Source organism: Podarcis filfolensis (genome assembly GCF_964270895.1).
Source record: "Podarcis filfolensis genome assembly, chromosome: 5".
NCBI classification, from domain to species: Eukaryota; Metazoa; Chordata; class Lepidosauria; order Squamata; family Lacertidae; genus Podarcis; species Podarcis filfolensis.
The window spans coordinates 66,076,035-66,092,660 of record NC_139608.1 but is presented as its reverse complement, the minus strand read 5'-3'; the positions used below and the strand labels follow the sequence as shown (position 1 = coordinate 66,092,660).

General features: G+C 40.1%; 1 protein-coding gene across 27 annotated transcripts in view; it reads left to right on the top strand.

Moving 5' to 3' along the window:
• Window positions 1-16,626, top strand: part of PCDH15 (protocadherin related 15) — a 633,377-nt gene that overhangs the window by 531,537 nt on the left and 85,214 nt on the right. For all 27 annotated transcript variants that reach the window (XM_083614042.1, XM_083614038.1, XM_083614050.1 and 24 more), the window contains 2 exons: window positions 6,326-6,466; window positions 8,988-9,100. In XM_083614042.1, the coding sequence (XP_083470168.1) occupies window positions 6,326-6,466; window positions 8,988-9,100 (254 nt within the window). The remainder of the gene's footprint in view (window positions 1-6,325; window positions 6,467-8,987; window positions 9,101-16,626) is intronic.

Sequence of the window (16,626 nt, the reverse complement as noted above, 5' to 3'; positions counted from 1 at the left end):
TTTACAAACCAGTACTTTGAACTGAGGTCCCGCTCCGGCGGAAAGGTAAACGGCGTTTCCGTGTGCTGCTCTGGTTCGCCAGAAGCGGCTTAATCATGCTGGCCACATGACCCAGAAGCCGTACGCCGGCTCCCTCGGCCAGTAAAGCACGATGAGCGCCGCAACCCTCAGAGTCATCCGTGACTGGACCTAATGATCAGGGGTCCCTTTACCTTTTACTATTATGTCTGTGCTGGGCTGCTCACTGTTCCATAGACACTATAGCTTGGGTGTAGGGGGGCGTGTATGGATACAATTCCTTTTGTGAGACACTAACCACACATTTTTATTGTGATGCTTGTGGCATTTCCATTTTTAATGCTTTGTAAATTGAAGCTTTGAAGCCCTGATCTTTGGTGTTTATGCAAGGAAGTAAATCCTATGGAGTTCAATGGAGACAATTGCCATTTAAGAACACATAACATCATGCTGTTAGTTAATATAAAGATTCTTAATCTGGCAGCACTCACCCCTTCAAAGCATTTGTGGAGGATGATAACGGTAGCCTTTTTTATGTGCTAAAGCACATCAAGTCAATGCATATCTTATGTCTTTTTCTTAGCATAGGATATAACACCTCTCCTGGTATAAATGTGCTCCAACCCAGGGTTCTAAAATGTTTGATGTTCACAACACAAGCAAGCATGCTTTCTGAATGACTTGAAGCAACATAAACAGATAATGAATGTGACAGATAATGAAAGCAAGTTTATTAAAATAAAATAAAAAATCCATGTTAAATCTTCCTTTGATGATCTTTGTCAATCAATTGCAACTTTGCCAATAACTATAATATCCTGGTGTTGTTGTTTTCTAAAATGATGGAAGAAAAGTAGCTTCCTCAGAAATAATGATCTCATGCCAGCTTTATGAATTCAATAACTAATTACCTAATGTGCTGATGCTTAATGATAATTGTAGGTTTTAGTCATTGGAACAGAGTGTGATTGTTGCTATTCTGAACCACATTATCTTGGTTTGAGTAATTTCTTGCTAATTATATTTTGTAAAAACATTATTAAATCAGGTTTCCGCCTGACATTAAGAGTATAATCATCTTGGTGCCTTCTGATCTCATTGGAATACCTTACGTTTGAAAGGATCTAAAAATTACCTATTCCAGTAATATATGATTTCTTAAATTCTGGTACATAAGAAGTTCTTTTTAGGTGTTCACAAAATGTACACATGCTCACCCTACCCTCAGTGTGCCTGTGTATTCGGGTTCCACCCCATCTCTCCTGACATGCAAAAGTATGCAGTAAAATGTTAACTGCTGAGGAAGAATCAGTGGTTGAGCACCCAGCATGCATGCAGTGGGTCCCAGGTTCAGTCCCTAATATATCCAGGCAAAGCTGGGAGAGACCACTTCCTGAAACCCTGGATAGCTGCTGCCATTCAGTGTAGACAATTCTGAACTAGATGGGCCAGTGGTCTGACTCACAAGGCAGCTTCCTACATTTTCTCTCAGACCTTCATATTCAGTGCACAAAGAGAAGAAGTACCAGCAGTAATAAACCAATGAGAGAACAAATGGCCTCTTTGGAATGCCCTGTAGGAAGCCGTCATGTGCCTTCTATTGAATGTTGTATCATTTCTGCAACCTGAGCTAGAGCCTGCAAAATGTCAATCAGACCCGTCTTCCAAATACTTTTGGGGGTTGCAATTCACTACAAGGAACTGATTAGAGTTCTGAAGGCTCGTCACATTAACTCTGGAATTGTTAGAAAAGAGACAAGTTGCTTTCCATGTCTCCTGATCTGTCTCTTTTCTCTTCTATATATGTGATCGAATTTCGATATATGGAATTACTGCCATTCTTTGAGTTGCCTTTCTCAATTTACACCCATGCGGAATGGAAAGTCATATATAGTTTGATTTCAGAGCCTCCCGTTAAGCAGCATTGGATGGTAGTTCTCTTTCCCCTTCCTGGAAATGGCATGTTTAGGATGTAATTTATTTTCTTCTGAGGCTGCAGTATCACCGACAAGGTTTGATATACAGTAGTGAACTTTAACATGTAAGTCTAGAAGAAAACCATAGTGCAGTGATTTAGTTTACCTTGTCTGTGATACAGAATTCAGGCAGCTAATTTGCAGAAGGCTTATATGAATCAGCCATATAATAAGCCAACTTGCAGAAGCCAAGTCAAGTGGGAAGACTTTGTGAGTAGTCATCATACCTCATTATGGCATACAGGAGCCATCTCATGAAGCAGAATCTCTTCTCCGTGAAACAGAACAACACAGCTAAATTTGTACTCTCTGTGGTCAGTGTTCTTTTGGTGTTTTTGTAAAAAAAGAAGAAAAGCTCAACAACAATAAACAAGGTCTCCATAACAGAAGGAAATTGCTCAGGTAAAATTTACAGTAATTGATCTGCCTAGTATTGCCTCTGTCCACCACTGGCATAAAGTCCTCAGAACGTTGCCCAGAAGGTAAATGAGGTCCTATAGAATGACATAGAAAAGCCACACATACAGGATGGAAACCACTGACAAGCAAAACAAGCACACACTTAGACGGCACATATGTGTTGCATAGCTTGCATATACAGTTGCTTCAGCAGCTCCTGTCTCTAGGACATATTGTTTATGAACTTACAGTAATTAACACACACATCTAAAAATCCATGTAATCAGTTTTGTATTCTGATTTACAGGAGATGGCGTGGGGGGGGGACTCTGCAAAATTGTTAAACGTTTGTCTTTCAATTAGCTCCTCTTGCTACTAATAATTTTAGTATGTTTTTGACAGTGTGTGCAGAATTAATCAAATCCCAAGGCTTTACCCTTCTGATGGGACAATAATTCCAATCTGCTTCTCTGGGGATTTCTTGATGACAGCAAAAAAATTCCCTGGTGGCTGCAGTTTCTGGTGGCTGACCTCGAAGCATCTGGCACCTCACATGGTGACAAGAGTATGCGATGTCAGGAATGGCGTGTTATGTTTTAGTGAGGACAGGATATGACAGTAATGAGGTAGCACACGTTATAATAGCTATTCCTGTGAGGATTTTGTAAATAATAAGATGAAAAGTAATACAAAAAACCCCCTCTCAACACTAATTTTCCATATGGAATGTAAGAAGTGTGTGTGGGGCCCATAAGCACCAGTGCTGCTAAATAAACAACTCTAAAACTGAAGTGTTTGTATAAAAATCTGGTTCTAGATGTGACTGAGGAGAAAGTGTCACCTTTCATGGAACCATTCATCACCCATGAACTTGTGTGGGCTTTCAGGGAGACTGAGAGAAGTTTCTAAACTTTGCTATGTACCATGAAGGTCAGGGGTTCCCAAACTGTGGTCTGCAAGTCACATAGACCACCTCCATGAGCTTCATACAGGTGGTCCACAAGATGTCTATAAAATGCAATTAAGAATCATATATCCAGTTACAGATAGGTAGCCGTGTTGGTCTGCCATAGTCAAAACAAAACAAAAATTTTTCCTTCCAGTAGCACCTTAAAGACCAACTAAGTTAGTTCTTGGTATCAGCTTTCGTGTGCATGCACACTTCTTCAGATACACTGTGTGTATCTGAAGAAGTGTGCATGCACACGAAAGCTGATACTAAGAACTAACTTAGTTGGTCTTTAAGGTGCTACTGGAAGAAAATAATCATATAGTATCTCTTGCATCTACAATGGCTACAACAGGCCAAAAAAAATCATTAAGTGGTCCACCAAGAACCTAAAGCACTTTTCAAGTGATCCGTGGGTTGGTGGGGGAGTTTGGGAACAACTGGTGGAGATACAATGCAATTTTCATTCTTCTGAAAAAGGGTTTCTGCCATTCATGCATCAGTGAACTCCTATAAGCAGGAGCAGCCTGGTGGCTTTCCACACTGAGGATAACCCAGTGGGAACAACACTGTGCCATGGCATAGCATTAAAAAAAATAAAAAGTTGTGTGTCCCAACTCAGCTGTGATTGTTCTACAAATATTGGATCTGCATATGACTTTTGAAACTTGTTCCAGGCCCTTCCAGTGAGTCAGCTTTATGATACCCATTCCCTATTGATCCCATATCTGGCTAAATGTTTGTGTATTCTCCAAATGTGTACTTCAGCATTCTCTGTTATGGCACGAAGGGGGCACATTCCTCTGACTGCTTGCAGCAAAATGGTTTGGACTTGGCCCTCCCAATCCCCTTTCTCTGTTTCACCTCCATGATGTGAATTAATGCCTGTGTTGTATTGGGGGGGGGATATAAAGCACCCTGAAATCAAAACAGGGATGAAGTGTCTGTGACCTTCCAGGTGTTGTTGGACTAGGTAAAGGTAAAGGGACCCCTGACCATTAGGTCCAGTCGTGGCCGACTCTGGGGTTGCGGCGCTCATCTCGCTTTATTAGCCGAGGGAGCCGGCGTACAGTTTCCAGGTCATGTGGCCAGCATGACTAAGCCGCTTCTGGCGAACCAGAGCAGCGCACGGAAACGCCGTTTACCTTCCCGCAGGAGTGGTACCTATTTATCTACTTGCACTTTGAAGTGCTTTCGAACTGCTAGGTTGGCAGGAGCAGGGACCAAGCAACAGGAACTCACCCCGCTGTGGGGATTCGAACCGCCGACCTTCTGATTGGCAAGTCCTAGGCTCTGTGATTTAACCCACAGCGCCACCCGCATCCCTGATGTTGTTGGACTACAACCCCCATAATCCCTGGCCATGGGCTTTGGCTGATGGAAGTCCAGCAGCATCTTGAGAGCTATAGGTTCTCCGTCCCTAAAATAAAGCAATAAATAAATCAGTGAATTGGCTGGTTGGTTGGTGGTCATGCTCTATATGATTCACTTCCAAAATTCACGATCAGTTTTGCAAAAGAAACAAAAGGTTGTCTTATTGCCTAAATGCAACCAGATTCCATTTAAATGTCTACATCTTTCTTAATAACACAAAACATCAAATACCAATTTTCACTGACGTTTTCATTAACATGATTGGTTGCCACAAGCTGCGTTTACTAATATGATGCAAAATAGTTTTGTTGTTATTGATCACATATTCATTGATGCTTGCCATCTCATAACCATCAATAAGTATAACAATGAATTTACTCACAGGGAAAAGAGCACAGGGATAATAAAGATTGAAAACAACTAAACCAGTTGCTTACTTACAAAGGGAAAAGTAGAAAATTGCATCAGTAAAGATTTTGCTTCACGATCCAACTGACACCTCAGCACGAACGCCGGCCCTGGCCTGGTGGAACGCTCTGTCACAAGAGACCAGGGCCCTGTGGGATTTGACGTCTTTCCACAGGGCCTGAAATTGGAGCTGTTCCGCCAGGCCTTTGGTTGGGGTTCAGTCTGACTCTCCCTCCCCTTTCATAAAAACTTGCATGAAAGTGGCCTCCCAATTTTTCTCACAGGCCCATATAAGCTCAGCACAAACAGTTGGGCCTGGTGAGTATTTAAGGTCCCCAACCCTAATCTGTGGGTTGCCATCTGATTGGATTTTACTCTGATCCTGATCTGATTTTAGCATGTATTTTAATTGATTGCCTGATTTTATGTTAATGTAACATTTTATGTTAGCTGCTCTGAGCCCGGTTTTTGCTGGGAGGCTGGGGTATAAATAAAAATTATTATTATTATTATTATTATTATTATTATTATTAAACATATTAGTGATAGGCAAACCTTCCCAATGCATGGAATAGGCATTGCCATGGACTTCTAGTTTTCCTGCACAATGTGAGTTTTGTACTGCTATCATTAGAATCCAAAGGGAGTTAAATTTAATTCACCACTTGCCACTCTTTGTTTTAGAAAATACCTCTAGTATTTTCCTTATTATCTCAAGCCCTCCCCCCACCATAGCATACTGCAGACCACAGTATAACATTAGTACAAATGGTACCCTCAAGTTAAGAATTATGAATATAATGAGATACATTAACTACAGGTGTTGCATAGTTTCAGACTTAAAAAGCTCTTTTGCTTGGACCAAAATATTTCAAAATGGACTGAAAGTGTAATTCAGTTCTAGTATCAGAAGCCTTGATAATTTTTGACGAGGTGACTTCCCCCGGGATTTTTGTGTTGTAAATGGGTCTCCAAAGTAACATCCCTTTGTCGTGAGACCAGTAACCAATGTGTTAAATGTTTTTTTTCTGCTGTGACCCTGGCTCTTTCCTGTCATTGGGCAGGTTGCTTTCGGTCCTGTAGTTTTGACTATTTTTTTTTTTTTAAAGTCAACGTAATAATATTGGGTTGTATTTTAACATTTAAGTCTTCTTTTCCAGCCCATGCTGTATACAATAACAAATGTGTGTTTTTCTTATAGGGGACACCAGCAAGTTGGGTGAGGTATAAAGTGGATGTGGTCCAGTTCCCTTACAGTGCAAGTATCTTTGATGTTGAAGAAGATTCTGGACGTGTGGTTACTCGTGTGAACCTTAATGAAGAGCCCAGTACATTGTTTAAGGTGATAACATCCACATATGCACTTTAATATGTTTTCGCACTGGAGTGGCTATCCCCCAGCCTGAGGGCTCCATCACACTACCTAGCATTTTTTTTCTGGTCCTCCACTGAATGGCCGCAAAAAGAAAGACAAATTAAATCAGAGCCAGTGCTGGGTTTTCACTAGGGATGAGCAATCACAGATTCTGCTGCAGTGTCTCCAAGCTGCTCAGTTTGAAACAATCTCCAATTAAATCAGAGGGATCTACACTCAGGCAAATATGTATAAAATGAGGAAGGGGGTGCCTGCAGTTCTTATTCTTATTCTCTTTTACTTTTCCTTGTTATCAAAGCTTTGTACTGACAGTTGCTGGTTGAGGAGATCCATTAAGTTAATTAATGTTTGCAACTCAGTTTGTATTTGTCTGTTAGGATTTCAGTTGACGCTGCAGCTTTAAAAGCTCAGATTATAATGCATCATTTTACAGAAAATCGAATTCAGTGTAATTTGCGGGATGAGTGTTCATATATATATATATATATATATATATATATATATATATATATATTCCCTGAAGAAAATACTGGTTCAAGTTATGATAATTAATTATTCTTCTCTGATATGTTGGGTTAAAGCAGTTCCTTTTTAATCACACATTTTCTTAATTGAAAAACATGCCAGCAACCCCAAAAAAGGTATCTCAATGAGTTTGTGTACTTTAACCCACTCATCTGTCTTCTTGAAAAACACCATCTGCTTGCCATGGTTTTCTAGCTTATTTGCTTATATGTGTGTGTGAAACTATGACAGAAAGTGAAGTCGCTTCACTTTTTATAAGTAGAAGGAATGTGTTTAATGGGTTTTAGGCATCTTGATACCTCTGCTTCAGGAAAATGTTGCCATGAATAATCCATTAAATTATTCTGGGACCATCAAAGATTGCAGACGTGTACCTTTCAATAATTTAAGTTCCAATCCTAAATATGCTTACTAGGGAGTCAATATCCACAGGATTGTATGCTTACTAGGAAGTAAATAGGCATAGGATTGTACTGCACATTAGTTCTAAAATAAAATTTTGAGAAGACAGAATGATACTAATGTTAAATCTCTTCATCATTTGCATCTATGTAAAAAACACTAGAAACCATGTTTCGAGATACAATAATGCCAGTATAATTTACACACATTATCTTGTTATCCTAGTATTTGCTGTCTGCAGTGATTCAAATAATTGTGCTCAGGAAGTAGTGAATGTAAAATTGAATGCTTTGCTTCAAAAATGTAATAGACTACAACAGATTTTGCATAAGCTTTTTTACACAGAGCTTCCTTGCCCACAAGAGCTTCTCATTCCATGCCAATGAAGACTGCAGATCTGCTGCCTCCATTACAATGAATTGGGTAGCCTATATCAACTATAGTGTATATATGTATATTGTATATGCCATGGTTTTATTCTGTATTTTATGCTACGAAACACCCTGAGATCTTTGGATGAAGGGCAGTATACAAATTCAATGAATAAATAAATAAATGAATAATATGCAACAACAAAGCACACATCTGGAATGGAGCAAAAGCTGTTTCTGGATTCTCCATTTGGAAATTTATGAACTTGTATTTATTTACTTATTTATTTATTTATTACCCAGAGCTTTCTAGAGTTGTTTTGAGGTTCAAACACCTGTGGTGAAAGATCCAAATAACTTTTAGGGAATCGAAAATATTTTCAGTAAAACTAGTGAAACTTCCCAGGGGACTGCAGCACACCCCTAATTAAAGTCCTTCCACTTTTTCTTTTCTTTTTTGCATAATATACTTTAATATTTCACTGTGGTTCAGAATATTTATAGGATTAAGCTTTAGGATTAAAGAGTTAGAATTGCACTTTGGGTTCCAAACAGGCTTTTAAAAAAACTTTTGTTTTGTTTGTTTGTTTTGCTACTCATTTTTTATTTCAATGTTATTTTTGCCTTTAAACAAAAGTGAGTAAGTTCATAAAAAAGATCAAATGCTGCAAATCTGACAGCAAAAGAAATTCAGAGTGCTTTGCAGTGATGCAGTCACCTGAGCACTTCATAATCACACCTAAAGAGTTGGCTAGTCCATGCAGAAACAACAAAAGGAAATGGACTCACTGGCAGGATTTGAAGAAACTTTCACAACTTTATTGAATTTAAACATAGAGGATGATAATGTAACAACATTCAATAGTATATATACATGTAGAATATAACAATGTAACAAACTAGAAGGGGAAGTTGAGGGAAGTGAGGTGGGGAGGGAGAGGATTGTAAATGTAATGGTAAGGTAGGATTGGATAATGGTATGTGATATTTGGAATTTGCAATTACAAAATCTCAATAAAAACATTAAAGATAATAATAATAAAATTGGCTAGTCCGTGATGAAGGAATTAAGAGTTTTCTGGAGACCTGCAAAGCTTGTAGCTGGCTACTTTTACCAGAAGCCAAATGGCATGTAATATGACTGTGTGTAAGACTGGAATTGATCTTCACTATGTTTGTGTGCTTGATAGCTCGTGGTCATTGCCTATGATGATGGGGATCCTGTGAAGTTCAACACCACCACTGTAGAAATTTCAGTATTGCAACCCTCAGTAATTCCAAGGTTTACCCAGGATGAATACAGGTATAGTATGTCTCCCATTTCTACCATTACATGTGGGATAAGGGTTAGAGTGTTGGACTATGACCTGGGAGAGCATGAAGCTCACTGGGCGACCTTGGGCCAGGCACCATCTCTTAGCCTAACCACAGGGTTGCTGTGACAATGAAATGGGGGTAGGAGAACCATGCATATCACCTTGAAATCCTTGGAAGATAAAGGTGGTATGTAAATGTAAGGAATAAATATTTAAAGTATCATCAATATTACTTAAGGGAAATGTGAGGGGAGGAGAAAGAAACTATTATTTGAACTTTGTCATTATGTAGGCTGTGAAAAGTATAATGTAATCAGGAAACAAAGTTAGCACCAAGAAATAAACAGCGATTTCCTTGTCAGGCTTGTGGATTGTATCCAACTTAAGTCATATAGCAGACCCACTGAAACAAATGAATTTAGCTAACTTAAGCCCACTGGGTCTACTCTGCCTATGGCTCAGCTGGACACAGTCTTGTGTAGTTAAATGTTATACGTTAATGACAACTACCTGTGTCTCGTTCATCTGGCTGGTTTTATTTAATTGGTTGCATTCATTCTTCAGTTCACTGATGGGCAGTTACACAGATATGAAGGGCTTATAACTGCATTATGTACCCTTTTATAAAACATATTATCTTAATGTATATTTACATACCTGTCTTGAGATACCAGAAATATGGCTCCCCTTAATGTATAGAAAGGATCATAGAATCATAGGATTGTAGAGTTGGGAGGGACCTAGAGAATCATCTTGTCCAACCCCCTGCAATGCAGGAATATGTAGCTCTCCCATATGGCAATCGAACCTGCAAACTTGGTGTTATCAGCACCATGCTGTAACCAGCTGAGCTATTCAGACATTCCATAACATCAAAGGTCCAACGTCTGCTTATGTTGAGACTCCAGGTCCACCTCAGATCTCTTACCACAAAACTAGAGCTGCTAAACTGAAGTGATTGCATTGTTCTCTTATTTACTATGGAACCATTCAAAAATGCAATGGCATTATTTTCATAGCCACTTCATTTATATACCACTTTGCCATGTATATTATGCTCAAAACATCTAGAACAAAGCATAACCAGAACAATTATGCAACGAGAGGGACAGAATTCTGGGATAGTTAATAGGATGTGTCAGAGCAAACAGAGAAATAAAATGATTTGTTGATTGAAGCTAAAGCATGTGAGGAGTAGAGTTGTTATGCTAGGTTGCAGGGAATTATAAGAAAGATCCCTATTGTACTGTATTGTTAATTCTGAATATAGCTGCTTTTCCATTGATCCATTTTTCATATACCTGCATGTCTTGTATGGCATTGGACACTTATTTGCCTGTGATTCTAGCTATGTAAATCACAGGCAAATAAGTTACACAATTTACACAGGAACTGGTAGGCACGGACACATCAGCAGGCTATGTACAGCATTTGGATAATTGGGTGCTTTAACAAAGAAGATGAGTTCATTAAATGATGTGCTCTGCTGCTTATGGATTCATTCAGAATTTGACAATGGCATGTTTTTAGCATCACTGTGACTGTAATCTGTACATTTGCAAAATTAATTTGAAGTTAAGAAAAAGGAAACTTTCTGGGGGAAAGGAGCACAGAAGTCCTTCTAACTCTTTCTAGCATTATAAAATGTGCAAAGGCCAGATGTGAAATTAAACCTAAAGCAGAAATAGTTAAATTAATATCTGGTTGTGTGTGTGTGTTTAGAAATGGCATCCTCTTGTGATTAATTACCCTTTTTAAAAAAGTAAGAGATCAAAGGTACCTTGGATTTTTGTTAATTAATGCATATCTTGTCCTCTTACACAACTAGAAAGTCATAGTTAATAGCCATGGACTGCAATTGTAGGCAATAAATTGCTAGCTAAAGAGTGCAATCAATAGCTATTAAGTATTGCCTGTGGGCACATTTAACAGGTGTTCAAGCATTTTATGTCAAGTAAAGGAAAATAGTCACATCTTTCAAATGCATTGAAACAGCAAAGTAAACCCTAGGCTCCATTTTGGGAAATTGGTCTGTTGTTAAGGAACACTAACTTTCTGTTAAGGGCTTTATTTCTTGCAGAAAAAGTGAAATACCAAAGGTCACAGTGTTCAGTTGATGTTGTTGCAACATGACCTTTCTTTCTATAAGCATGATCCAGTGCAGATTTCTAATTCACAAGAATGATCTTGACTGACCAGAAAATTCACCTCTCTGCTCTGTTCCTATTTCCAGGCATGTGTCATATAGGGTAAGAGAAAACTGTGACTGGGAAATTAGTTGTACATAACAGTTAAGGAGACAGTTTGAGTGAAGACAGATGTTAACCTTTCAAAAGGAGAGAAGCACTTTGCTTTTACTATCCTTAAAGAGTGTGTGTGTGTGTGTGTGCACGCGTGTGTTCGGCTGTCAGTTCTGTCTGTGTAGTTTTGTAAACAGTTTGAAATCTTACTAAATTTCCTTCTGCAATGTGAAGTGTGAGTGTTCATACACAGAAACGTGTATGTGCCTATTTAAACAATATTTTTAAAGCTAATCAACCTACTTGGCACACAATGGGATGGACAAGATTGACTTCCTTAGCATGGGAAGCAAATCGTTATTCCACCATTCATCTTGCCTTCGTGTACATCTGTAGTATAAACTATGAAGCTGTGTTCACACCACAGCTAAAAAAATGCAGCCATCCCACCACAGACACAGTGGGGAAACAAACCAAAGTTTTGAGAAACAAACCATGGTTTGCTTGATTTATCTGTGATACAATTCATGGTAACTCATAGTTCAACAAACCATGGCTTAGCACTGTGTGAGAACCAAGCCAATATCTTTCCAGCCATTTCATCTCTTTCCTGTTCATTTTCTGTGTGGGCCCCAGTTGAGTATAATGATCCCAAGAACATCTTTTGCTCTCACAAACCAAAGCATTTTTCACTAGCAGGACTTTCTCTTTAGAATGCTCAAAAAGGCACAACAAATCAAAGTATTCTTCCTTAGAGGATTCTGTACAATAATACTTCTTTTCTCCTCCTTCTTTCAAAGTCAAATAACTGAATCTCAGGACACCTCCCTAAGGGAGTTTAATACAGAAGACATGAGGCATGTAATCATAGCAAGATTCTGCATCAACTGCTACAGTAAAGGAAGACTTTCTTCTGACCTTCACAAAGAAGTTTAAAAAAAGTTTTTTCAGCTCTTACTATTATCAAAAGAAAGGAAGGGGCTGCTGAATAAATTCTTAATGGCAAACATCCCCCAGCAAAATCATTTTTAACAAATACAGTCATACCTCGAGTTACAGCCGCTTCAGGTTGCGTTTTTTCCGGTTACGGACTGCCACAATCCAGAAGTACCAGAACGGGCTACTTCTGGGTTTCAGCGGTTGCGCATGCACAGAAACGCCAGATCGCAACACGCATCTGCGCAGAAGCGCAGATGCGGGTTGCGAATGCTGCGGGTTGCAAACGTGCATCCCACACGGATCATGTTTGCAACCCAAGCGTCCACTGTAGTATAAATTTATCATAAAAATTTAAGAATTCTTACACCTTCATTTTTCTTTCTTTCTTTTCTTATTTATTTATTTAGCAGCACATCCCACGTTCCACTGTCTTTCGGCGTACAGAATAACCTTTCCATATCTAATTCATCTTGGCAACTGTGCTGTAATACTTGATTGTTAAAGAGCTATTTAAAGAGTGCAGTTTGAACCCCTATTCTTTTGATTCTGAAGAATTCCTGACAAAAATATTGACTTCTAGCTTTCATTTTGAATCCTTGCAAGGACTACACAAGGATGCATTGCACCTGATGACATTAAGTCCATCAGAATGAAGTTTGACATTTATCTTTAAGGATAATAGGCCATGTCAGTGGTTCATTGTAATAATACCTAAACTCCCTTGTCATCTTTTTTTTTGAGGTAAATATCACCGAAAAGGTCAAAACTTCATGAACCAATATGACAAATGTAAGGAGGGGGCATAGGAAAAGACACACAATCCCACTGAACATACCTTGCAAATAATATTGCACAGAAGAAAAAGAAACAATTTAAATTGGCCTTCTGGAAGCAGTGAATGTTGGCAGCTCAGCCTATTGCAGATGTTTTACTGACGTGGTACAGCACACACAAGCACAAAGGCATGCAAAGGTGAAATGCTATAAATTAAAATATGTCAGCTAAACTTTACAGAGCTCTAAAACAGAATGATTTTATTCTCTGGTGCTCAATGGAACAGAGAGTGAACATTAGGACCACTTTTCTTCTTAGATTCATGAATGGAAGTCACTGCAGTGTGGATCTTTACCACACTAGGAAAGGAATATCCAAAGCCCCAGACCGCAGGAGAGAAGTCTGTTCCTCCTCTGTGCGTGTGTGTCCCCAATTTACAATCATCTGATAAGTGGGAAATGCTTGAAGTTACACATATCCTGTCTCCATACCTGTGACCAGCAGATCACATGCATTCATTGCCAATTGCAACATCCAGCTTCAAATAGCATCCACCTCAGAAGAGTACACATCTGCACTCCTAACATTCCTGCAAAGTCTGTTATTTAAGAGCTTGATGGGCAGGGTGTGGAAACTGTTGGGACAACTTTGTTGTTTCCATCCAGTTCTGATCATCTTGGCTGATGCCTGAATTTCTGAATTGTGACTCCTGAACTGTGTCCGTTGCCAAGCCTATATATGCCTGGATAAAGATCTTCTGTTACACATAAGAGCCTCTGTTGGCATATGTTGGGCATGAGACATGACAGCGTGTTATAATGTACACATTCTTCATACTTAGGGGGGTTGGAAGGGGACTATGACGGAAGGAGACAGGTTCCTACTACCACTTTAAAAAAAAAAAAGCAAATACCATATGTTTCGCTCTATAACACGCACCCAACCATAACACGCACATAGCTTTTAGAGGAGGAAAACAAGAAAAAAAATATTCTAAACGAAACAGTGGATGTATGAGTTTTGTGGTTCATGCTGTGGCCACAGACATGTGATCTGACAGTGAGTTTGGCGTAGCCCAATCCCAAAATCCTGAGGATCCATGTGGATCCATGCTTTGTAACCACGTTTTTGCACCACCCAGGCAACAGTGGGTGCGTGATTTTTTTGGTGCAAGATATAGCCATGGACATGCTATGTGATCTGATGGTGAATTTGGGGTGACCCAGTGCAAGAATCCTGAGGATCCATGTGGATCCGTGCTTTGTAACCATGTTTTAAGTGGGGAGGGAAGGTAAAGCGCTCAAGGGACAAGGAGCACGCGTGGGGTGTGTGGAGAAGGATGCTGCTAATAATGAAGAAGAGGGGTATAAGGGGAGAAGGCTCCTCTCCTCTCCCACTTTGCTCTTTTAAAGCAAGCAGGCTCTGCTTTTCTCCCTCCTCCCCGCTCATCCCCAGCTTAGCGAGCTGAAAAACTTTGCTGCTATGTAGCGAGCTGAGTGGGGAAGAGAGAGGGACAGAGAGCCTGCTTGCTTTAAAGGAACCAACCAGACAGGAGCCACTTACACTTGTGTAAGTGGCTCCTCTCCTCTCCTGCTTTGCTCCTTTAAAGAAGCAGGCTCTCTGTCCCTCTCTCCTCCCCACTCAGCGGCTCTTCTCCCGCTTTGCTGTTTCAAAGCGAGCCACGGAGGAGGGAAGGAAGGGGAACCATGGATCCTCTGCTCACGACTGCAGCAGATGCCCCCCCGCCACCCGTAGGCATTCCCTCCATAACACGCACAGACATTTCCCCTTACTTTCTAGGAGGAAAAAAGTGAGTGTTATGGTGCAAAAAATACGGTATATTCTTAAGAAGGCCAAGACATGTTTGTGAGTCGAGGCCCCGTCCCCCACTTTCTGATGAAATAAGACACATGGACACCAGTATTTTAGATTAATAGTCTAAAAAGGGCCACAACTTTATTGGTTACAGAATGTGAGTAGTATTCGCTTAGGGCCTAGGCACTGGATCCGAACAGACTCTACTTGACTCCTGCCCACCCTGCAGGAAGTCACACAAGGGTTAACAACCTGTAGGAGGAACCTGTTGGTGGAAATCAACTGGAAATTCTCCCCTAGTGTCCCCGGAGAGTCAGGCCATGGCCCTAGCCACCACCTGGGCTTCGGACAGGAACCATGACCACCAGATTCCTTTAACGGAATACCCTTCAAGGGGAGGGGTAGGTGATGGCCACAACCTCCCCTCCAACACGCAATGCATTTTCTAATGCCTAACCACCAAACCTTACAAAGTTGTGGCGATTTGCTACGAGGTAGGCAAAAAAACCCAAGTGGCTGGTGCCAATCTGCCAAGTGGAAAAAAATTCTACCAGGCCCCTTCAACAGGTGACCAACCGAGGTCCATAGCAAGGTCAGGGAGGGAGGGAGATCCGTGTGTGCAGGAAACAAACAGGCTGAGCCACGGTTCCGTGTTCGCTTAAGAGCAGCAAACCACTCCCCCCAGCCAGCCGGATTGGCTGGTGGGAAGCGAGACCCGCTCACAACGCCTCCCCTTGAGGAAGAAGAGAGGCTGTGCGGAACTAGACCCATCATAGCGATGCTGAGGAGCTGGGCAACCTTAGGAGCAGGGCCACCTGCACAGGCCCACTGTCCCTTTGTAGAAATGGAGCCCCTCTGTGCAATTAATGCAAGATTCTAGCTTAATAATTGACCTTTACAGAAACAGGAAAAGCACTTGAGCTAAAGTACACAGGACAAACACAGCCACATATTAGCTTTTATCCTTTTTACCCATTCAGTTCCATATGTTTCGACAAAAGTTTCTTAAGGGACTAACAGTATGTTTTCATTGAAGTGATGTATTGTTCTTTGAACCTGATTGCATTAGTTAACTCAAGGAAGTTAAATCGATAAGGCACAATTACTATAAGGTTACAAAGAACATGAATTTTGGTGTTTCTCTATTCACTTCCTTCAAATTCTCCATATTGAATGCAAAAGCACCTTCCTAATTGATATTGATTTCTCAATCCATAGAATTCAGCAATGTCAGAACAGGAGTTACAGAGATGTTACTAAAAAAAGAAAGTGCTAAAAACAGGTTAGGATCAAAAGAAGGGTTTTTACACGCACTCCCCAAAAATCCATTTTGAATTTTTAAAGACTTCATCTTAGAAAAGTGGACATGGAAGGAATCTAGCCTGCAGGTCTTGAAAATAACAAGGTAGAAAATTGTTTGTACTGTATTTGAGTTTGTCAAATGTACCTTGCTCACCAATTACATCAATAACGTATTGTTATCATTACTTGAGTTTTGGTGTCATGCAGACCAATGCAGAAGCCAGATAAATGAGAAAAGTTTAATTGAAAACCATTTCAATCTGTTGGATTACAATTAAATTTATGATTCTTATCCTGTCATCCATAACTTCACTATAGTGTCTGCTATCAGATTTCAGTCTGCACCCAACTGCAGCCCAAATGCTTCTATATGGGAAAATCAGTCACAAAATAATTCTGTGGCTCTGCATTTCCAAATATCTTACTAAGCATTAAGTAGCAAA